Genomic DNA, 21,743 nt, shown 5'->3' with positions numbered 1-21,743 from the left:
GCCGGGGCATGTCCCACCTGCCGGCAGCCCCGGTGCCGGGAGCGCGGCGCGGGCCGGGCGCCCCCGCCGTCCCCCCCAGCCGTGGCGGCGGGAATTGTTCTGGGCTTTCCTGTTGACGAGCCCTGGTGCCTGGCTTTGCCGGGCTTTGCATCCTGTCCCAGCCGGCCCCGCGCCAGCGCGGGCAGCGCAGCCGGCCGAGCCGGGGCCGCCGGGCATCCGTGCCCCCCGCCCCTCCAGCGCCCCGGCTGGCTCTGACCTCGCCGCTCCCGCTCCGCAGGAGAGTTTCAGCCCACGGAGGACGACGGGCTGGAGGGGGAGGAGCTGCCCGCGGAGCCGACCCGCGAGGCGGCCGTGCCCAACGGCCACGTGCCCGGGGAGCCCCCGAGCCTGGAGCAGGAGCTGGGAGCCCGCCTGCGCAGCCTGGGCGACGCCTTCCAGCGGGCGCTCGAGCAGCAGGTGAGCTGGGGCCGGCTGGGGCAGAGCGGCTCTGCGGGAAACCCATGACTCCCAGACCTCTTCCTCCATCTCCTTCCTTCCCCACCCCAAAAAGTCCTGGTTTCTGCCCCCAGCCACCTCCCCACTGCCGGTCAGGGCGGGAACCCGGGAGTCCTGGTGCTGCCTGCAGCTGCCCTCGCATGCCCTGGCCTTGGCCGTGGGGCCTGGGCGTCCCGTGACCCCCCGGACTCTCCGCGCCACCTCCGGGCACGCGGCCGGTCTGCAGCGGCGGCTCCCTCCCCCTGCGGAGCAGCCGGCTTGTTTGCGCGGGGAGGGAGCGGGGCCGCGGAGCCCCGGGCGGGCGGGCGCGAGCCAGCCAGCCGCTGACTCACAGCCTATAAATAGCACCGTGTATATAAGGCTGGGAGCGAGCACGAGCGCTCAGTGCGAGGGCGGGCGGCAGGGAGCTGGGGTGGGACCAGCCCTGCGCCTTCCAGTGCCCTGCAGCCGGGGCCGCCCCTGAAAATCGCAGCACCGCCTCGCTGGAGCCCGCCGCTAACCTCAGCGGTCGGAGCGGGCGGCAGCCGGGACGCCCGGTTCCCCTCCCCGCGCCGGTCTCCTCTCCGGCGGTGCCGCAGCGCTGACCCGCCCTGCTCTGTCCCGGCAGCACCAGGAGCACCGGCGCCGCGGTGCCTTCTGGGGTCACGTCTACCACTTCGTGTCGCAGCTGCTGGGGGCCCTCTACAACCTGCAGGGAGACGCGCTGCCCGCACGGGAGCCGAACTAAGCTGCGCGCCGGGCTGCCGCAGGACGCGTGCCTACCGGGGTCAACCCACCCTCTACAGACTGGAGCAAAAATGTAGCGCGGCCAGAGGCCCCCCTCCGTGAACCAAAACTGCCTGGTGCTGTGACTCCTGCAGGGCCTCGTTTGTGCTGCATCCCCCCTCCCCGTGCTGGGCACTTTCTATTTATTTATTTATTGTTCTGCTGTGGAAGGCGGGTTGGGAGCCCCAGGCGGGGGGACGCACGAGGCGGCCGCGAGCAGGTGCAGGCTGCGGTGCTGGGGGCTGCGAGCGCGATTCCTGCGATCGCAGTTGCTGCTGCCTGGTGCTGCCCCACGTGGCTCCTGTCCGGGATTCCCCTTCCCCGGCCCTGGGGGGGGGGCGCTGCTCCTGGACGCAGCAGCAGCTCGGGAGCGCGGGGGGTGGCTGTAGCACTTTGTACATACTGTATGTTGGATCTGTACATAGATGGGGAGGTGTGGGGAACTGTACATTATATATACTGGGTGGCACTGTGTACATAGGGGAAGGAGGAGAGACTGTACATTTGGGAACACACCTGCTGTACATGATCAGTTACTTTTTTTGTACGTTTCTTTTCAATAAAATGAATTTAAGCAGATGGTAGTCCTCTGTTGCCCTGGGGGGGGTGGGGGGGGTGGAAGACGCTTGGGCTGCCACAGCAGCGGGGCAGTGATATCAAGAACTGAAAGCCACAGGGCTCTCCACTGCAGCACTAAGGATACTCCCAGCACCCAACGCACAGGGCCAGGGCCACAGCAGCAGCTTCGCTTCCCCCTGCGATCTGGGGCAGGGTGTTCTGCCCCCACGGGGGCAGTTTCTCCCTACCCCAGTCCCTGGTGGAGGGGGCAGCCCTGGTACGGTCCTCTCCCTGGAGGAAGCCAAGTCTCAAACTTGGCCATTCTCCTTGGGCCTGGAGTCAAGCCTGGGCTCCAGGCCCCTCCCTGCTAAGTGGTACTTAGCAAGGCTATTTTAACACTAATTACTTCCCAAAGCTATAGATAGGAGCAGTAGGCTGGCGCCCTCTGCATCTCCCCACATGTCCCTGGGGCTTCCCCACTGGGTGCTCTGGTGATGCCCACAGCCAGGAAAGACCAGCAGTGTCATGCTTTGAAGAGGGAAGCAGCGCTGTGCTGCCCAGGAGACAAGCGGTTAGGGCCCCAGTCCTGCAAACAGGGAACTGCAATCCCCAAGGATTCCTTGCCTGTTTGCACCTTTCCTTTCCACCAGGCCAGGGCTTGGGTTGGCTCAGCCTTGGCTGGATAAACCAGGCTGGGCTCAGACTTTTTCCTACCTGTGTGCAAGTGGCAGCCAGCTCAGAGAGCAATGGGTCACCCCTAGCCCCATAGCCTGGAATAAACCACCTTGGAAATAAGATTTTATTAAACAACTCAAAAACCATACAGAACAAGTCAGATGACCGCCATGCCCCTCTCCCCCCAGATCTGGCCTAAGGAAACTCTTAGCACAGCTCTGGGAGGGAGTCACTGTCCTGTCCCCTTCAGGGCTCTCCCTGCAGCAGGATGCACACGGCCTGGTTCGGGGATAAAACCAGCAGCGAAGACTGGGAAGTGCCCGAGCCTGATGCTGACCTGGACTGTGGGGCTCCCAGGGCACCAGATAGGGGCAACCCTGGGCTCACTTGGGGCCCAGGCACTCAACAATCCCATTCCCTTTGATGCCATCGAAGAAGAAGAAGTTGTTGTGGGGTGGGTCCCGCTGGGACAGGGCCTGGGGGAAGAAGGAGAGTTGGTTACTAGAGCAATCGGACCCGTCCATGAAAAAAACCTGGCCCAGCACCACAGCCAGGCCTGCAGGTCCCTCACACTTCATTTGCCAGGTGGCACCGAAGCCCAAGTCCCCCCACGCACTGCTGCTTGCCGATACAAGGCAAGGGTCACAAGGTATTTCAGAGAAACTTCAGGTACCCCAGGGTACCCCAGGGTCCAGGAGTCAGGCCTGTGCTGGTTGAGGGAGGGAAGCACCGTTCCCTGCCAGGAGAAGGGTGCGGCTGTGCTGGAGAGACATTAAGAGCCTGCCGGCCAACGAAGGCTTTTATCAGCCCGGAGCAGAGGGCCTGGGATTCTGGAGACAGAGCCCGGCTCCCCATCCTCCCCAGCAGGCGCATCCCCATGCCCACATCACCACAAAACAGGCACCTGCTGCTGCGCGGGGCACAGAGAAAGCAGGACCGCTGGCCCCTGGCAGCGGCACAGGAAGCCGAGCCTGCGCTCTCAGCACACCTCAAGCCACTTCAAAGCAGGCAGCCGAGGATGCTGGGCCCGGAGGGCAGGAGAAAGCGGTGCAAGGTGAGGGCAAAGGACATTGTGCTTCCAACAAAGTGGCGCTGGACAGGGATTCCAGACACGCCCAGCGATGGGAATCCACGGGGCTGCGCAAGCCTCGCCATCAGAAACGGGACCCTGGCCCGCAGCTGTGCCAGGCAGTGGGGAGGGAGCCAAGGCCGGGACCGCAGAGCCTCCGCCCAACACCTCCGCTGGCAAGGCTGCGAGGCAGGTGCTTCCCAGGAAACGGGCCTGTGGGGAGCAACGGACCAGAAGGAAGAGCGCGTGCTGACCTGAGCCTTCCCCAGGTGCCGTGGCTGGCCGGCCCCACCACCCCACTGCAGCCCCGGAAGGACTGGGGAGTGCAGACCCCCACCCCGGACAGCCTCCTCCAACCTGACAGGCATCGCCTCCCCGGAAAGTCGCTACCTTGACAACCTCCTGCCCCAGGACTCCTCCGACCACTGCACACACGGGAGCCATTTCAGAGAAGCAATAGCTGGAAGGAATAAAGGCAGAGTCAACAACCAGAATCCGGATGCCAAGGCCATCCCGATTTCCCAGGGAGGAGGAAACACCAGCCACAAACAGGACTTCTAGCTCCTCGCAAAGCGGGGCAAGAACCAGGAGAAGCTTCTCAGTCTAACTGAGCAAGTCCCAGAGATTGAGGTTTCTCAGCAAGAAGGCCAGAATGCAAGAGGGGCCCCGGGACTCAGATCTCTGCCCCCAGTCCAGCCCCTGGGGCTGGTGCTACAACCATCACTCTTCTACCGGGCCAGGCAGAGACTGGGGGAGCAGCGGGGCCCTCGGGCAGAGGCTGGCAGAGCAGGTGCACCTTGCTGCAAGGTGCTAGTGAGAAGATACAGAGTGCGGGACTCTGGGGGTGATGGGGACAGCGAGGGGCTGGGAAGCCAGCTGGAGCGAGCCAGGCACCCTGCTGAGCTGGACTTGGGGAGGGACACACCAAGGCCGCTTCCGCCCCAAGCTCTCATTAGACACACACGCATCCCATCCCAGCCCCCTGCATGCTTCGTGCGACCCTGCTAAAAATAGCACCCTTGAAATGTCTGCCGTGTGCCCGGGGCACATTCTCGCCATTCCTGATGGCACACAGCGGCCCGCGGGGTCGACAGGCAACTCCCAGACGTAGGGGCAGCCGGGCGGCGTGTGGCAACATGCAGGCGGGGACCGGGAGTTCCCAGCCACGGTGAATGCGTGTGGGCGAGATGGACCCTCCCAGGCCCTGCACCAAGGAGCACAGAGTCACCAGAGCCTGCTGACACCACTTCCCAGTGCCACAGTGAGGATACGGAGCTCCCTGCCCCAGGGCTGCTGCAACAGCCACGAGAAGGGCAGCTAGGACAGGGCTTTCCCTACTCCAGGGTACACTGCATTGTGGTCCCACGACCCCATGGAGCCGCCTGGGACTGGTCCCAGCCCATACGTAGCTGCGCAGGGTCCCGCAGTCAGTCTGTCGGAACAGGCTGGTGTCTGGCCCTCATTCAAGCCAGTCTGACAGGAGTAGCAGGGACAGCGTCACGCACTGTCTGCTTTTGGCCCACAGGACGGCACCAAGGCCTTGGGAAAGGAGGTGGACCTCCTCCAACAAGCCATTAATCCCTGCTGGGGTGTGACGCCCTGGCCTGCACAGTGAGGTGGAACCGGCAGTGCGCAAGATGACCCAGAGCAAAGGCAAGGACGTGCAGCCCTCACACGCAGGCAGCACAGCCAGACAGCTCAGGTCACCGGCGATGCTGAACCTTGGTGCTCAGCAGGATTCGCAGTGAGCGGGGGAGGATCAGCGCACGGTGCCAGCCCAGGGGCTCGAGAGGCGAGCATCCTGCACACCCGCCCTGGGAGAGGAGCCGTGCCTCCCACACAGCGGGAGAACGCTGAAGTCTGCCTCACAAGGAGGGCAAACTTTCTCTTCCTTCCGACTCCCCGAGGGCCCCTGCCAGGAGAAGCTGCACCATCAGGACTTCCCTATGGGGACATCAGTCCAGTGAGGCCCAGGCATGAGAAAGCCCAGCTCCTTTTGAGGGTCACATCCTTAAGAGTAGACTGCCGTCCTCCCACAGGATGCTTAGTGCTCTCTTCTGAAAGGCTCGTGGTGAACCAGGGATCAGACAAGGAACTGAAAACTGCCTGAGCTCCTACACCATTGAGCACAGCTCCTGGCAAGCCACTCAGAAGGAACAATCCCAACCACCCTCAGCGTTAGTGGCTGGTGATGTGCCAGGGACACGATCATCTGCCACCAGCCACACTAGGCTGGGCTGTCCTCATCCCACACTGCTACGTGCAACACACCTGATGAAATCATCTGGCAGAAGGTCCATACTGACGCCCAGTGAGTCCAGCACGTCACTGCGGATCTGGAGCAGCAGCTTGGAGTCCTCAGCGTAGCTTTGGGGCAAAGGATCTCGGCCTTTATCTGTCCGGAATTTCAGCAGCACTGGGAGAGGGAGACACTGTCACAGCTCTGACCCACATGAGCACAGTTGGCCACCCTAAGGAAAAGCACCCATCCCAATTTCTCTGATTGGGCTTCCAGCCAGTGACTCTACTGGACTGCTGTCACCATCCCAAGCCCTGCTCCCCTTGGGGTACAGGATTCCCTGGGAAACAAAGTCTCCAGTCATGGTCATGCCAAGCAATTCCTCGTACCACAGCAATCCAGGGCGGCTCTGATCAGGTCAGACGGGGAATGCTGCTGACACGCTGGCCTGCCTGATAACTGCGATAACGGCCTCACCCCGCAGACAGGAAAAGCCCTGGGTTTGCACATTTCTGCGGAGCAGCAGGTAATGAAGCTGAAGAGACAGGCTAGGCCCCAAGATACATCTTCCAAGCCCCAGCAGATCTAGGGGGAGAGTGGTGTTTATCTGGGCCCTGTGCCCACTGCTGGCTCCACGCATCCGGGTGAGGAGCGGGGAGGCTGGCACTCTGCAGATGCCTGCCTGACCACATCTGAGGGGATGCGAGGGGGCTGCTGGGAGAGCTGCCAAGAAGCCCAGCGTGCTTGCCGTGAGCTAGGGAAAAGCAAACAGGAGCAGCAACTTCATGTCTTTCTTTTAGGAGCATCAGCACTTCTCAGTTGGCTGCAGGTCAAAAGCAGAGGACACCTCCTACACAGAGCCGGCACCTTGGGAGAATGGCAGGGACCACGGAGATGGCTGAAAGCCCAGTTAAAGGGACTTCGACTAAAAAAATAAAAGTCAGGCAGCTGATCAGCCTCCACAGCAGAGCCGGAGGGCAACTTCGGAGTCTACTGCCCCATTTTGGGCTGTCATGCTGAAACAGCTGTCCAAGCTGCAGAACAGCACACTGGCTCTCCCCAAAGGGTGCAGTACAGTCGCACATTCACTTGCCCATGCTCTGAGCTGGAAGCTACCTTAATGCAGCGTTCTGCCCACCTAACAGAGAAAACTCACGTAGCCAGCACGAGCCCATGAAGTGCGCTCCAAACCTTCCCCATGCGGGGAGGCGACAGGCTCCGAAACACTCGGGATAGCTCACTGAGGCCTGACTTTCCACAGACATCTTGGCAGGAGACACCCGCAACCCAAACAGAGCCCAGCAAGCCAGCAGAGGGGCCAAGAGCTTACAGCAAGAAAGGGAGATGAGTCTGAGCCCTGAAGGGCACAGCCCCGGTTCCCCCCACGCAGTGCTGCTGTTAACCCACCTCTCCTTGTCTGCCCATGCGAGGGACTCGCCATGTCCCCCCGCTCAGGGGAAAGCAGGGCTACTACTAACCTGGGAGCCAGCACCAAACCTCACCGGAAAACCCTGCTTCACCAAGGCTGCAGCCTGTTCGGGCCCTGCCACCGGAGCGGGGGGTGCTGGAGGGAGAGGGCAACAAGCAAACCGCATGATGGGGCTGAGCTGTGCCCTTGGGGCTGGTGGGGCACTTCCGTTCCAGGGAGAAGGCTGTTTCCAGTCGCCCAGGTATTTTTAGCTCACTGCAGTTATGGTAAACTTGCAATAACCTCAAAGCCAACAAATCAAAGCTAGCTCTTGCCACAGGAAGCATCTCGTGCTCACTTGCTGAACGGAGCTTGGCACTTCCCAGGCAGATTTAGCACTGATGGGGAGTGTCCACCTGGTCTTGCAACTAGCTGACATCAGACAAAGATGACAGCATGAAAAGGTCCCGATCCTGGCAGAGAGAGGCAGTCCTGCCAAATGCACAGATCTGCGTAGAATCCACAGCTTTGTGAGGGGGAACAGAGCTCTTTGCATCCCAGGATGAGGAAAGGAGACACAGGGAACAGACGAGCCTCCTCAAGGCAGCAGGAACCACACACACACTAGTGAATGGGTCACTGCTTACCTTGGAGCAGGAAGTAATCCGGAGTGGTGCGTTTCAGCGCTGCCTTTGCCTTCTCACTGCTCCAGTCAACAGCCAGGGCCTCCTTAAGCTGGCAGAAAACCACCCGCTGCAATGGGAGAGAGAGTGTATCTGTGGGGGGGGGCTAACAGAGAGGAGCCCTCTCAACCTCTGCCAAAAGCCCAGAGCAAAGCCCTGGGCAGCTTTCCAGTCCGTGTGTCCTCCCCTGTCAAGGCAACCCTGCACAGTGGGGCCAGACTGGACCCAAATTGCTCAGGCTACTCCTATTTCCACAGCCCTCATAAATCTTACAAGAATGTGTCTCTTCTGGCACAGCCTGGTCTGCCCAGGGGTCCCCTCTAGCACCCACCAGCTGCTATTCTTCAGCTTGCTCCTACAGGCCTGCTTCTGCTTCCCACCCCTGCCCGCGACTCCCCGTCTGCTCAGCACGGGACCTGCCCCACACGTCAGTGCCTACCCCGGCAGCCCCCTCTCCCCGCGCTCGCGGATTCAGCGTTGCAGACCCCATGGGACGCGCTGTCTGGTGCAGGGGGCTGCTGCTGCACCAGGCCAGGAAACCATGTGGTGGGGCTGTTGAGTGGCAGAAACGGTTTCAGCGCTCCATTTGGTGGTGCCACAGCCCAGGCTTGACAGCACAAGGGTCCCTTTGAGATGAGGTCAGTAAATTAAATGCTGGTGAGCAGCAATGCAAGGGCTGAGAACAAAGGCTGCATTCTTCTCCCCTTTGTCAGCACGAGGGCATGACATGCTGCTGCTTGTTTGTGTTGGCCTGTCAGTGTCTGGCCAGTGGGGCAGGCCAGCTCTCGCATGCGTCCCCTGTTCAACTCGGCAACTGGACGGCAGGCCGGCAGAGCAAGGCTATGCCTCGTGCCCCATATGGGGACGAGCACAGGAGCCAGGTCACGAGCTGGTCTGCAGCAGTGAGAGCACATGCCTGCCCACGGGAAGATAATCAGCTTTTTCATGTAGCTTCTGCCAGAGGGCAGGAGGGAGACAGAAGGAGACCAAGACTACTCAACTCTTTGTGCATTTGCACAGCACACTGTCCTCCGCATCCATCCATCGCACAAAGCCCTAGAACCACATCTCTGCAAAGCTTCTGGGTTGCCCAAAAGGAGAATGTTTCAGTGACTCATTCTCCTAATTAAAACATTTTAAGGTAATGATAACCAGTCCTCAGAGTCTTAGCCAGCCTTTAGCTTAGCCCAGGATGGAGTTTACAAAGCACTCTGTTGGCCTAACGCCAGAGTCTTTAGAAACACCAACTCCAGTCCTCAGAGGCACTAAACAAACAAAGAGGGGAGAACCTAAACTAAGGTTTGAAACTCTCACTGACACAAACTCTGCCCTGCTTGGAGGACCTGCTCTTGGAAGTCACTGATCAGACCACGAACAGACCAGAGAAAGGCCTAGCAGAGCCCACTCTGCAACCCAGAGCCCAGGCCCCTTCTTGGCACGCAGCATTTACCCCAGTTGTTGCGTTCCACCTCACTGCTCCATCACTTCGACCTACACACATCCCTAACTCAATCAGCAGGAATTTGTGGACCTTGTCTCCCAGCAGGGATCTATCAGATCGTCCTCATATTCCAAATGCCAGACCGTTACGGCACACCACAGCTCAAAGTCACTCAGGAGGTGCAGGAAGTGGCAATGCTCCATGAGACTTTTAGTTCCATACTGCACAGAGCTTGTTCAAGGCACTGGCATCTCAGAAACTATCTGCAGGAATTCGCTGTATCTTAAACCTGAGCCCGTAATGCTCGGAATCGCAACCCCAATTGTGGGAGGGCGACAGCTGGCTTGAACGGCATCTAGGGAATATTCCCATACCTTCCAATCCAGTCCAGCGTGGGGGGAAGCTGCACTGAACACCCCGTAACTGACGGGCAGGAGAAAGGGACACAAAAGGCCGTTAATCTGCTGGCTCAGTTTGCATTCTCCTCATAGCCAGATAAAGTAGAGGGGATTTCCACTCCGGGGCCAGCGTGCACTTACTGCCCCGTTAAACTTCCAGCTGCGAGACCAAAACAATGCCCAGGCCGGAGGCATTTGAATGTGAAAGGCTTTGCTTTGGAGCAGATTCCCCTGAAGACATGGAAACCCTTCACACCCAGGCCACAAGTCACACTTACAAGGGAGCTCAGCTATCAGTTGACAGCAGCAACAATGCAGCTTTTATGGCCTCTCCATTTGGGTGCAAAGACCTTGCTGACACACAAAAGCTGGAGCCCCTAGTTGAGGCTGTTCCGACTCCCCTTCCCCCACAAAGGCAGTTACACCAGTATAAAGGTGCTTTATACCAGTACAGCCACAACCATACAGGAAAGAAAACAGCCTTTACTGAGGTGAGAGCACTCAAACCAACAGCGGGGCCCTCAGTGTCCATAAGCATCCACATTCAACGTAGCTCCAGAGTCCCGAGATGCTGCTGAGTAAGCTGAACCCCACATGCACACGCAATAACTGTATCTGCATAAAAATCTCACAGTAGCTAAAACTGCTCCCTCCCCCCCCCGAACTCCAAGATAATCCCAAAAGATGAGCACCAGGCCTCCACAAAGCACCATGAATTTATCACTTGCCAACAAGGACTAAACAGCAATGCAGTGTAAAGATCCCACTCACAACACACTTGAAACCCACCTGGAGTGTCTGAAAAGCCTCCAGCTCTCCATCCTATCCATCACGATGAGGCTGAAAATATCCTATTCTGCGGCTGAACTACCAGAATAACCCTTCAGTTCTCCCCAGGCCAAACCTGCGTGCCCCAAAGTCTTCTCTCCACTTCCTAAACCATCTCCTTGCTTTTGCCTCAGGGGACACAAGATACAGGCATGTGACACACCACTCTAGCATATGGCTATCTGCAGGCATAAAGCTTCCTTGTGCCTTGGGCCTCACAGCTCTCTACAGGGACTGTTCTGTGTACCTTTTTCACCATGGTTGTCTCTGATGAATCAAGCTTGGCTTTCTTGGTGTCCGGCCCATCTTCTACTCCTGGGCTGACTTTGGTGACCTTGGTTTTCTCTCTACAGAAAGGGGAGGAAAAATTTATCAGAGCTGCTCTCGGGCAGGGAGGAGGCTGAGATCTGTACTCATTCTGTTGCTCAGCTGCAAAGGGCAGGTTTAGCAGATGCTTAGTGTCTTTCAGTGGAGTCTGCAAGATTTAATGCCTGCAGAGCCCAGAAGCAGGTAGCTTCCCCAAAGGGGCAAAGGCTACTGCAGACACAACGCAAGCCCAGCAGAGAAGTTTTGTGCAAACAGACCAGCTCACAGCAGGAATGGTGTGACAACCCAGACACCCGTAGCTCCAGCCACACCTTTTCCAGTGCACGGCACTGGCTATGCCACACACACTGATGCCCATCACAGACCTCCTATGACCCTTCTGCACACCCAGTTCTCCTCTTACCACCTGCCCAGTCTAGGCCACGAAACCCGGACTTACTCCACAAACTCGTGCTCCCCCAAGTTGGCAAACATATAGCCATGGTAACCAAAGACGTCGCCAGTGAAGAACTTGATGCTGTTCTTGTGGCAAATCTGGTCAATCTTCACCAAAACATCCCGGGAGCAGCACGTTAGGCAGATCTGCAGGCACAGAGTCATTCTTCTTAGCACAAGTTGAATGTTTACCAACCTGCACCCCCTCCCTCCTTAGGTGAGCCACTGTGGGATTACTATTCCATGCTGGGGTGTGAAATCTTCCCTCCCTTCCTGGACAGTTGGGAAGGTTTCAGGTAGAATTGTCATTTCATTCACAGTGGGACACTGAACAGTGCTCAGAGCAATTATCAATTTTCCTTCCTGTCACACTAAATTCTGATGAAAACACTGGGTAATTCCAGGAGCCTCCTCTCCAGGGATAATTAGGAGGTTAGGGGTAGCAGAATCAAGTTTCTGGACAAAGCAGGATGGTTCCTGAAGGCAAGAATTTGGCAACAAAGCTAAATGCAGATATTTTCCATTTAATTGAAATTCAGGGCCTGTCCCATCTGGGAACCGAGCAGGGTACATACCCTCAAACAGTTCCCTACAGGGACACACTATTACAAAATAGTCAGAGCGCTTTATGTCCCACTTAACAGCTATGTTTGCTGCAAGCACAATCCCTTACATGCTCCCCCCCATCTGCCAGCGTCAGGGCTGACACCTTGAAGTCAACCAGAGAAGACAGGAACAGGCAGTTAATTCACATGAGCTGTGAGACCTGGATGTGCTCCTTGTTCTCCCAAGACAGTCCGCTTTCTTCCCTTCAAAGCTGCTGCCTGATTTTCACAATCCAACATGAGCACAGAGAGCAGAATTGGGAAAACATGCACACTGCAGTTACTAGAACTACTATCACATCACACCCAGAAAGCTGTCAGCAGGCAGCCACTGTCTGATGCAACCTACAGAGACCAGAAGGGGAACAGATGCCATTTATGAACAGTCAGCCAGAGCAACCTGTAACTGCAGCATTACAACTTGTGCTGTGAAGCAGCTGAACATGCACACACTAAACAAGCCATTCCACAGAAGCTCAACTACATAAGGCTCAAGGATACACAGCCCAATATTTTATCCTCAAAACTTGGAGCTAATCTAACCACTCTTGTCCAGAACAAAAAGAGCAATTAGCGCGGTATTGTCCCTTTAATTAAGACCTGTATTGTTGTGACTGCTCTGGAATTTTTTCCTATTCCCTCACCATTTAGTCTCTGCTCTCCCAACAACGTTGCACCAGCTCAAAGCCTTTTTCCTGAGTCCAACATATCAATACAAACCACCATGGAGAAATATTTTCAGATGTAAATGTGCCTTGGTGACTCAGTGTGCAACTGAATTGTAGCCAGTTTTAAACCGACAGAGGAGCATTTATACAAGCATTTGTACCACCTCAGTCAAATCAGTTCAAGACAACGCAAGTCCAACCAATGCAACTTAACTACAGGTAAGTCAACAAATACTAAGTCCCTCTTCCTCCAATCTTTCTTTCCCCCATGGCACTTACTGCATCGAACTGGGTGAAGAACTCTTCTGGCTTGTTCTCTACGCTCTCAGGGTCAGCCTTCACGTCCACCATGGGATTGAGATTCTGCGCCCGTTCCAAAGATGCTTCAGCTCTATTGCGGCCCAAGGAACCCACAGGGATCAGGAACTGAGCTCTAGTGTCCTCTTGAGAAACCTGAAATAGGAGAAAACAGAGAGAGACGAGTCTTCCCTGTGCTATTAACCATTCCCAGAATCACACAGGGCAGCAACACCCACAGGAGAACTACAGTAGATACATCGTAAACAGGAACTCACACATCCGAAAGGGGACAGCTAACCAGTGCTATCCTCACAGCAGGAGTATTGAAAGGCTCAGAGAAAAGTCGAGAGTCTCCTTAGGAGGAAGGATCCAGGGACAGGACCACTGCCCTGGGAAGGAAGGGCAGGTTTGAGGTTAAGATGGTACCATTCCAGCAGATACTATTGCAGAGTGACTGCTTGGGTCCCTCCTTTCGCGTTCTCCCTTCACAATCCTTCGATTGCACCAAGTACCCATCTCTGCTTCAAGAACAACAGAGATCTCCATGCCCCCTTTTCGAAGGAACAGGGGGGACAGACAGCGGGCAGCACCCCCACATTTTTGCACTCCTTCCTCCCAGGACGATTCTCAGAGCTTGCAGATCACTTCGCCTGCTCCCGAGCTCAGAGCTCCCTCTTGTGCCTGAGGAGGCGCCAAGCTACCGCAGCGGGCAGCACGTCTGCAGCAGTCCCGCACCGCGACCTAGTGGCTGCGCTCGCAGAAGATGTGAGCGGCCGCAACTGAGGCTCCTGCGCAACCCCCCTGCTCTGTCTGGCCCTGGAGCAGCCAGTACTGCCACAAGCTCGTACCAGAAACACTGCGCATACAAAATCCCTCAAATATTCATCCCTCAAACCCTGCTGAAGGCTCCCTGAGCACCTTACACATCCTTGCCTGTGCCTCTTCCAAACGCAGAGAAGGGTTTCATATGCTGTGCGGCACCTATGAATTTCAGTCATGCCTGGGCCTCCCATCTCCTGCGACAGCAGTGCGAGCTGCAGGGCACAAGGCTCCAGACCACGAATGGAAACCTGCTGCATGACTGACACAGACAGACTGAACAACCACAGGCTATTTAGAGGCCCCGGTTCCATGCAATTTGAGGCAAGAACGGAGCCCTAGTTGCTTTTCACACACTGTTACACTCTGTTAAACACCTGCAAAGCCCTAGATAAACACAGAAAGGGGCTGTTCAGACAAAGATAGAGGGGAGAGGCCTGGGTGGAGACCTGCTAGAGAAAGGCCACACACCCCGAGAATTAAGTGTGAGACTATGAGAGCAGGCTCCTCAGATCAGCGTACACAGCCACATGTGTGCAGGCAAGGACATCCAAAAGATAGCAGGGGAGGAACTGGGGAGCTGCGGTTCAGCCCTCAGCTTGACAGAGGGCAGATGAGCGCAGTCTGCTTACGTCTCTCTCAAATTTAGCTCCATGGCTGTCACAAGGAGACACACTAATGACTGAAAGTGCACGGGTATGGGATTTCTCTCTACAGACACTACATGCCCCCCTCCCCAGAAGGCACACCCCCCCCCACCCCGCAACAAAACACCTACTCCAGGAAGCAGTGAAGGAGTCCTCAAGCGCAGACACCCTATGCCCTCCGCACACCTACCAGTCCCCAGCAGGCTTTGGGAGCTTTGCTAATCACCCCCTCACCCCATGCCGACCAGCACTGCAGCCACAAGGAAGAGAGAAGCTGGAAGCTCCCACCTGCTGATGGTCCAGCATGGTCAGGCCTTTGACCCCTGCCAGGATGAGATTCTTTGCCACTTCTGCTCCAAGGCCTTTCATCCCCACCAGCAACACCCGGGAAGCTCGTAACCTGCAGCGAAAACACTTGGTCAGCGTTAACGGCTTCACTGGAGTCACCATGTTCCCGGGGGAAGGGGAAATCAACCACAGCACAAAACACAACGGGGCAATAAATACGTATCAACGACCAAAGAGGAAAGCTGTGCTAGCAAAGTAGCATCCCCGCCACCGGAGATGGAACTACAGCCTCTGAAATCACCATCACCTCCCAGCTGGGAAAACGTAACTAAGGAGGCAGATGTGAACGCTGGGCATTCACAGAAGCCCTGAACTGTGCGGAAAGTCAAGCTACAGCCCGATTCACTTGGCCCAGGCAGAACGGAAGAAGCTCAGGATCATTACAGGAGAGCCAAACAGGTCTGGTAGGACCTGAAAATTTCACAGCAGCATCAGGGAGAAGAGCAGAGGCAAATTTAACTGTGATACCTGATATGGAAGAAAAGAAAGAGAGATAGGAGCTGTTGGGAGTCAGCAATTTAAATAATTTGCAGAAAAGAGACTATTTGCAGTGAAAGAGGGGCTAAAATCAGTATTTACTGATAAAGCCTTGTACCGCTTTTCAGGGAACAAGGGGTGGACTCACAGGTTCACTACAGCACCACAGTCTGAAGTTCCTAATAGCAAATTCGAATAGTCCAGCTGAGGTTTGGACCTCAGCCTCACTCACTGAAGGTGCACTGGGTTACAAGGCAACTGATTTGAATATATATATATAATTAATGGAATAATATAATTAATGGAAATTATTTCTTTGCAAATATTTATTATGAGACCAAGTTATGTATGCAATTTCTAAGTTTTCAGAATACCTGAATGCTGTACTTCCCTTGCTTTTTAAATCAATTTAAATATTTTTTTATTAGAATTCTTTTGATTGACTAGGCTGTATTGTTTTTCTAACAAAATCAAGTTTATTCAGACTGCCTTAATAAGTAATCATCCAGACTGTCAGACAGAGTGGCTCTATCACGTAGGTCAGTTAAGCCAGGAGGTCACTGATGGGTGCTTTCTGGCCTCATGGTCTATTTCCATGCTTGTTTTCACTCTGCATCTAGCAGCACCATTACATTTGTGCCCATATTTCCGGTCTGCTCCATCTTCTCCCAAACACACACTATTGCTACTTTCAAGGTAACATCTAAGAAATTTAAAGCTGGCAGAAACCTGGACAGGCTGCAGAAAAGGACTGCAAAGATAACTTGAAAGCTGAAGAGGCCTTACAGAGAAGATATGGGCTGAACAAGAGGCTCTTTAGCAGAGAAAGAGCCAGAAACCAGCAGGTGGAAGCAGCTGCTTGGCAATCCCAGCTGGGAATGAACCAGAAGACTTTAACAATAGACACTAAGTAGCGGAACAGACTCTCTTGCAGATATGGTCATTATTTTTGTTATCTTCAACCCAAGGAGACAAAGTTTTCACCAAATGTGCATTATCACCAGGCTCAAGTTTGGGTAAGATTTTCCAACCTGAACTGTGCAGGAGGTTGGAGAGAGCGCAGCCCTGAGGATCTAGGGACACACGAAGGGGTACAGCTTATAGCTCTCACCTGCCTGTTGCTAGTGACTGTATGAGACTGGAGAACCAAGCAGTCCCCCAGGCAGCCGCTAGCCAGGGCTCCCACACCTCTGCCAGCACTGCCCCAGCTGCATGGTGTGTGCACAGGCAGGGCAACTGGCCCAGGAGTTCCAAAGAGGAGGTTTAAAACTTCTCACAGGGTGTAGGAGGCAGCATGAAGATCAACATCTCATGCCGGACCACCGCAGGGTTTCTCCTGCTCCTCTGCCACCATCTCCTTGAGCACCTCTTCCCACTTCACCACCCTGTATCCCACCCCCTGCAACACCAGCCACTGCCCCCCAACCCAGCCGCTTCCTTCCTAGGGCCCTCATTTCCTAACACCCCTCTCCCAGGTACCCCAAGCCTCGGCCCCCATCTCCTGCTGCCCCAACCCCATCTCCTCCTCCTTCGGCTCTCCAGAACCCCGAGACCTCTAGAGACCTTACAAACCGCCACAAGCCCCTATAGACCTCGTGTGCCTACATACCCACCGCCAGCTATACAAACCTTCCTCAAGCCCCTACAAACCTCCTGCAGATCCCCCACAGTAGCTGCGGTCACTGCATAAGCCCCTACAGGCCCCTCACATTCTGTAGGACCCCCCAAACCTATATAGGGCCTCCCTAAGCCCCTACAGGTCCCTACCAACCACTGTAAGGACCACTTAACCCATATAGGTCCCCAGAAGCCACCATAGGGGCCCCCCTAAACACTGTAGGGCCCCCCAGACCCCTATAGAGTCCCCACAAACCCATGCAGGGCCCCCCAAACCCCCAGGGGGCCTCCCAAAACACTGTAGAGTCCCCAACCCCCCCCCCCAAGGCCTCCCAAAATGCTGCAGGGCCACCCAAGCACGTAGAAGGCCTCCAAAACGCTGTAGGCCCCCCTAACTCCTTCAGCGCCCCTCCAGACCAACACAGCCCCCTGCCCCCAAACGCCGTCGGGCCCCCCAGCACCCCCAACCTCGCCCATCCAGGCCCCCTACGGGGCCCGCCCCCCACAGCCCCTCCGTCAGGCCCCTCCAGGGCCCCCCCGGCCCCTACGGCCCCCCGCCGAGCTGACCGCTTCTGGGCCTCAAGCCCCCAGAGCCGGATCTGCCGGTCATACTGCGCCGCCTCCTCCTCGCTGATGCCGCCGGGGCCGCCCTCCTCCTTCTCCACCATCCCGCCGCCGCCTCACGGCCGCCGCGCCGGGGCGGCGCCCCCTGGCGGCCCGCGCGGGCGCTGCGCGGCGCCCGGCACCGCGGCGCGCCGGGGGGGGGGGCGCCCCCCACGCCAAGTCGCCCCCGCCGCCCCGCGCCCCCGTATACCCAAGGAGAGCCGCTACAGGGGCTTCTTCCGCCGTAACGACCCCCTAAGAGCGGGAGCAGCCGCCGCGCTCGGGCCCGGGGCCGCCTCTTGTGCGCTCGCTCGCGCAGCTCCCCCCCCTCCCGCCACGGCGCACTTGGTTCTGCCCAGCCTCTTCGGCACTTTCCGATACCGCTCGGCTCCGCTCGGAAAGTTCCGTCTCCTCCCGCTCCCCCTCGGCGCCTCGGCTCGGCCGCTTCCGCCATTCTTCGGCAACCTCCGGCTGCTTCCGCGTCAGGCCGTGCGTGCCCCAGCGAGGGGGGAGGGGGGCAGGGCGTTCGGCGGCGCTCGGGCCTTTCCGGCGGCGCTCGGGCCTTTCCGGCGGCCGTGTGGGGCGCTGCCTCGGCGCGGCTGCGTGCCGGCGGGCGCCATTTTGTGTGCCTTCCCGTGGAGTGCGGGGCAGGCGGAAAGCCGGGCCGTGCCGACCCCCGCTCTGTACAGTGACTGTGCCCCGTGTGCTTCCCCCTCTCCCCCCCCGCCCATGGCCGTGGAGAGCCCGAGTGTCCCCCCCGCCGCCGCCGCCTCCCCCCCCAGCCCGCACTCCACCCCCCCATCTCCGTCCTGCCACCACCACGACAGCGGCAGCTGCAGCCTCCCCCGGCCGCCGCCGCCGCTCCAACTCCACCACGGCCCGGACGAAAGGTCCAGTAACCGCCTCTCCCGAGAGCCTCTCTGTCTGTCTGTGTCTGTCTGTCCGGCTCGCCGGACCAGGTTTGGGGGGGGCGGGCAGGGACGGGCCGCGGGCGACCGGGAGGAGGTGGGGGGCCAGCCGGGGCGGGGGGGGTCCTCGGGGCCCGAGAGCCGCCGGCCCGGGCGGGGGGACAGGGCCTGAGGTGAGCGGGGGAGCCAGGGCTTAGAGGGGTGCAGGCCCGAGGTGGGCAGGGGGGTAGGCCCGGCTGGGGGGCGCAGGGCTGGGGGTGAGAGTGTCCAGGAGCGCTCGGGGGGTCCCCAGGGCCCGGGCCGGGCGGGCTGCGAGGAGGAGGAGGAGGAGGAGAGGGGCGAGAGCGAGGGCTGGGGACAGGCAGCGAGCTGGGGAGGGGGGGGCGCAGGGCCTGGGAACAGCCGGGGGACTTGGGGGGGGTGGCAGGGCCTGGGAACAGCCGGGGGTCTGGGCGGGGGGGGGGAGAGGGCCTGGGAACAGCGAAGGGGCCGGGGGGGAGAGGAGCTGGGAAGAGCCAGGGGTTTTGGGGGGGGGGGTGGCGAGGCTGGGAAGAGCCAGGAGGGCGGGGGGAGGGGGCCGAGGCTGGGAAGAGCCAGGGGAAGGGGCGCACGGAGGGGCCCGGCGGGGGCGCAGGGCTGGGGGGCAGCGCAGGGCCGGGCCAGGGGGGGCAGAGCAGGGCCAGGGGGGTAGAGCAGGGCCGGGGGGCAGCGCAGGGCCGGGGGGGCCCAGGCAGGCAGGGCAGGGAGTGGGCAGTGAGGAGGGAGCAGGCCGGGGGCAGCGGACCCCGCCGGGGGCTGAGGGCCAGGGCAGGGGCCGATGTGGGGAGCCTGGGCCTGGGGCGTAGGGGAGGCTGCGAGGGGATGGGGAGAGAGGTCCCCGCTTGCCGGGCAGGGCCAGGGGAAGGCTTTCTGGGGTCCTTAATGAGGTCTTCGGTGACGTTATTCTCCTGGGCAGCGCTGGCCTCATTAACGTCCCCTTTGTCTTCAGCTGCTTCTTAAAATTTCCTGGCTATGCTGGGGCATTAGAGAGTGCGGCCTGGGCAGAAGGGTGCTGGGGTTGTGATGTGGAGCTTTCTAGGCACTGGCATGGTATGGGATGTGTTGAGTAGCGATACCCTTGTTTGCCCTCCCTCGTCCCCTTTATATAGAAAGACTCACTTCCACAGCTGGAATCTCAAGTGGTCCCATTATGTCAAGGTATTGAAAAGTTTAAAATCCCCCAGGAAACCCTCTTTCCTCTTTTCCTCAGAGATGTATGTAAAGCACCTTTTCCCTCCCCCCAAAACATAACTTCAGCTGTTTCCTTTATTAGACTTTATTAGCACTTTTTTATTGGAAACCCTATAGCCAGAAAGTATTGTGCAGTGCACAAAAATAAACAGCTTAATCATGTATATTTGTCTGAAAAAAAAAAAAAAGAGAGGTTTGCTCCCTTCCCACTCCCCTGGAGGGCAGGGGTGCAGTACAGGGAGCTGCTTTTATACATTAGCATGCCTTTGTCTCTAAGGAGTTTTGTTTTTCCTATGATGCAGGGTTGGGTTGGTAAGTATTCTCTTTTATTGAATAATTAAATTATACCTTTTCCTTTCTTTCCCCCCACCAAAAAAAGTCCTGAGATCATCTTTAGGATACGTTTCATGTAAGGAATGAGTTAATACAATGTGTGTACAAACCAAGCAGAATTCTACCCCTTTGTAATGACTTGACTGATAGAGTTGTGCACCCTGCCAGTGTGAGTGTTTAAAAAAAAAAGTCACAAAAGCACACAATTTACTCCAAAATATGTCTGTTGTGACGTTTCCTGGTGAAGTAGCACTGAGATACCTCAGTAAAAGTCATACCACTCTGACCCTTGGTGCCATCTAGACATAGGATGTGGATCCATTACTTTGTCTGCAAACTCCATCCTCATTCCATTACGTTGACAGTAAACAGGCTACCCTTGGGTGCAGGTCTGCCCATAAAACAGAAAAGTTGTTAAAAAGTTTTGTTAACAAACTCAGAAGTGTGTAAAAAAAAAAAAAAAAAAAAAAAAAAAGGTGGCAAAGAAAGCACTGTTTCCCAAATGTCATCACACATTTTTCCCCCATCCCCATGTACAGTCTCATGTTTGATAATTAGAGAAGTTTAAGCAGGACAAATAGCAACGTACAGTGTAAGCACCCAGTTTCTAAGAATCTCTTTAGTGTCCTAGATTTTCTTCTACCTTTCTTTTCGTTATTCCTTTGTTAATCAGGTATGTCATAAAAAGTTTTTATAAGTTTGTTCCTCACAATACTTTACATGATTCAAAATATAAGTAAGAACACCATGCACAGTGGTTGGTATTTTCTCCCCTCACCAGATTATTTTTAACTGTTAGATTATTCTTTCATGTAGAGCAAAAACACACACTTTTGCCCTGGAGTATTTCATCCAGTTTACATTTTCACGGGTGGAAGAAGCAATGTTAGTTTCCTGTAAGCACACAGATGCGGTTGTGTGAATTTGTGCTGTTTTGTTTCCTTCTTGTTTTTAATTCATTCACTAAAAAAAAAAGTGTATACATCTGCTTAAAACCTTGACTATGAAATAATGCAAGCACTCGTTATAGAAAATTAGTAGAGGACTTTTTGTTACAAATTTTATTGTATTTTAGAAAGGGGTTTTCATGCTGCAGTAAACATAAAACAATATCCAGTGATGTCTTTTATACCTTTTTGTTACTATTTTAAGTGTTTATAGAGGGACCTTTCTCCCTTATGATCCACCTTCTGCAGCTTAACTTTGCCATGAAGTCATAAAGCTTGTTTTTTTTTTTTCCTTTGATCAAAGGTCCACCATCAGAGCTTGAAAATATTACTGGCCTGGCCAAAATGTTTTTAGCTCTGGTAGTTCAGAAGGACTGGGACCTCACAGCATGTTTTCTTCCCTAATGTTTTCAGTTAGTAACGCTATTCTGCTAAACCTCTAAATTATTTTACTAGATGTACACGTGTATAAATGTACATACATGCTATGCTTTATACTTCCACTCTTGATCCCAACAAAATCCCAAATGGTTTTCGACTGTCAGCTACTGACTAATGTCATAAGCAATTTTTATCCATGTCAAGATGAGTTGGAAAGGACAGATGAAATAGAAAAAAAGTAGGCTGTTGGAAAATTTTAGGTTAATTTTCTGCTTTTTGAGGGAATGTAGTATAACTGTATGAAAGAACCAGAAACTGCTCTACTGTCAGAAGTGCTAAGGGATTATACCACCAAGTTTAGGGGAATGGCTGAGTGATTCCGTAAGGTGAATATACATTTTTTTATATAGTTAAATATTAGCAGTAGGAGTCAAATCTGTAAGTTTGGTTGGGGTTTCTTTTTCTAGCGTCTTGCTTCTCTTGGCCCATTTTTAGTTGGACAGAGCCATTTTTAGTACTCCAGATTTGCTAGAGATTAC

At 56.0% G+C, this 21,743-nt stretch overlaps 1 protein-coding gene across 2 annotated transcripts; it reads right to left on the bottom strand.

Moving 5' to 3' along the window:
* Positions 1-2,603: 2,603 nt before the first annotated feature.
* On the bottom strand, positions 2,604-17,508 carry SAE1 (SUMO1 activating enzyme subunit 1). Of its 2 annotated transcripts, none has more exons than XM_067314384.1 (9): positions 17,370-17,508; positions 14,649-14,760; positions 12,874-13,047; positions 11,326-11,468; positions 10,807-10,906; positions 7,857-7,962; positions 5,834-5,978; positions 3,953-4,022; positions 2,604-2,969 (listed from the first exon to the last, which is right to left on the bottom strand). In XM_067314384.1, exons 1-9 carry the CDS (start codon positions 17,468-17,470, stop codon positions 2,877-2,879), a joined length of 1,044 nt encoding a protein of 347 aa, XP_067170485.1. In that variant the 5' UTR covers positions 17,471-17,508; the 3' UTR covers positions 2,604-2,876. The 2 variants fall into 2 exon arrangements, with proteins under 2 accessions (XP_067170485.1, XP_013807893.2); XM_013952439.2 differs by lacking the exon at positions 17,370-17,508 and adding an exon at positions 16,297-16,523.
* Positions 17,509-21,743: the final 4,235 nt, after the last annotated feature.

This window comes from Apteryx mantelli, chromosome 35, assembly GCF_036417845.1.
Source record: "Apteryx mantelli isolate bAptMan1 chromosome 35, bAptMan1.hap1, whole genome shotgun sequence".
NCBI lineage: Eukaryota > Metazoa > Chordata > Aves > Apterygiformes > Apterygidae > Apteryx > Apteryx mantelli.
This window is presented reverse-complemented; position numbering and strand designations above follow the sequence as displayed.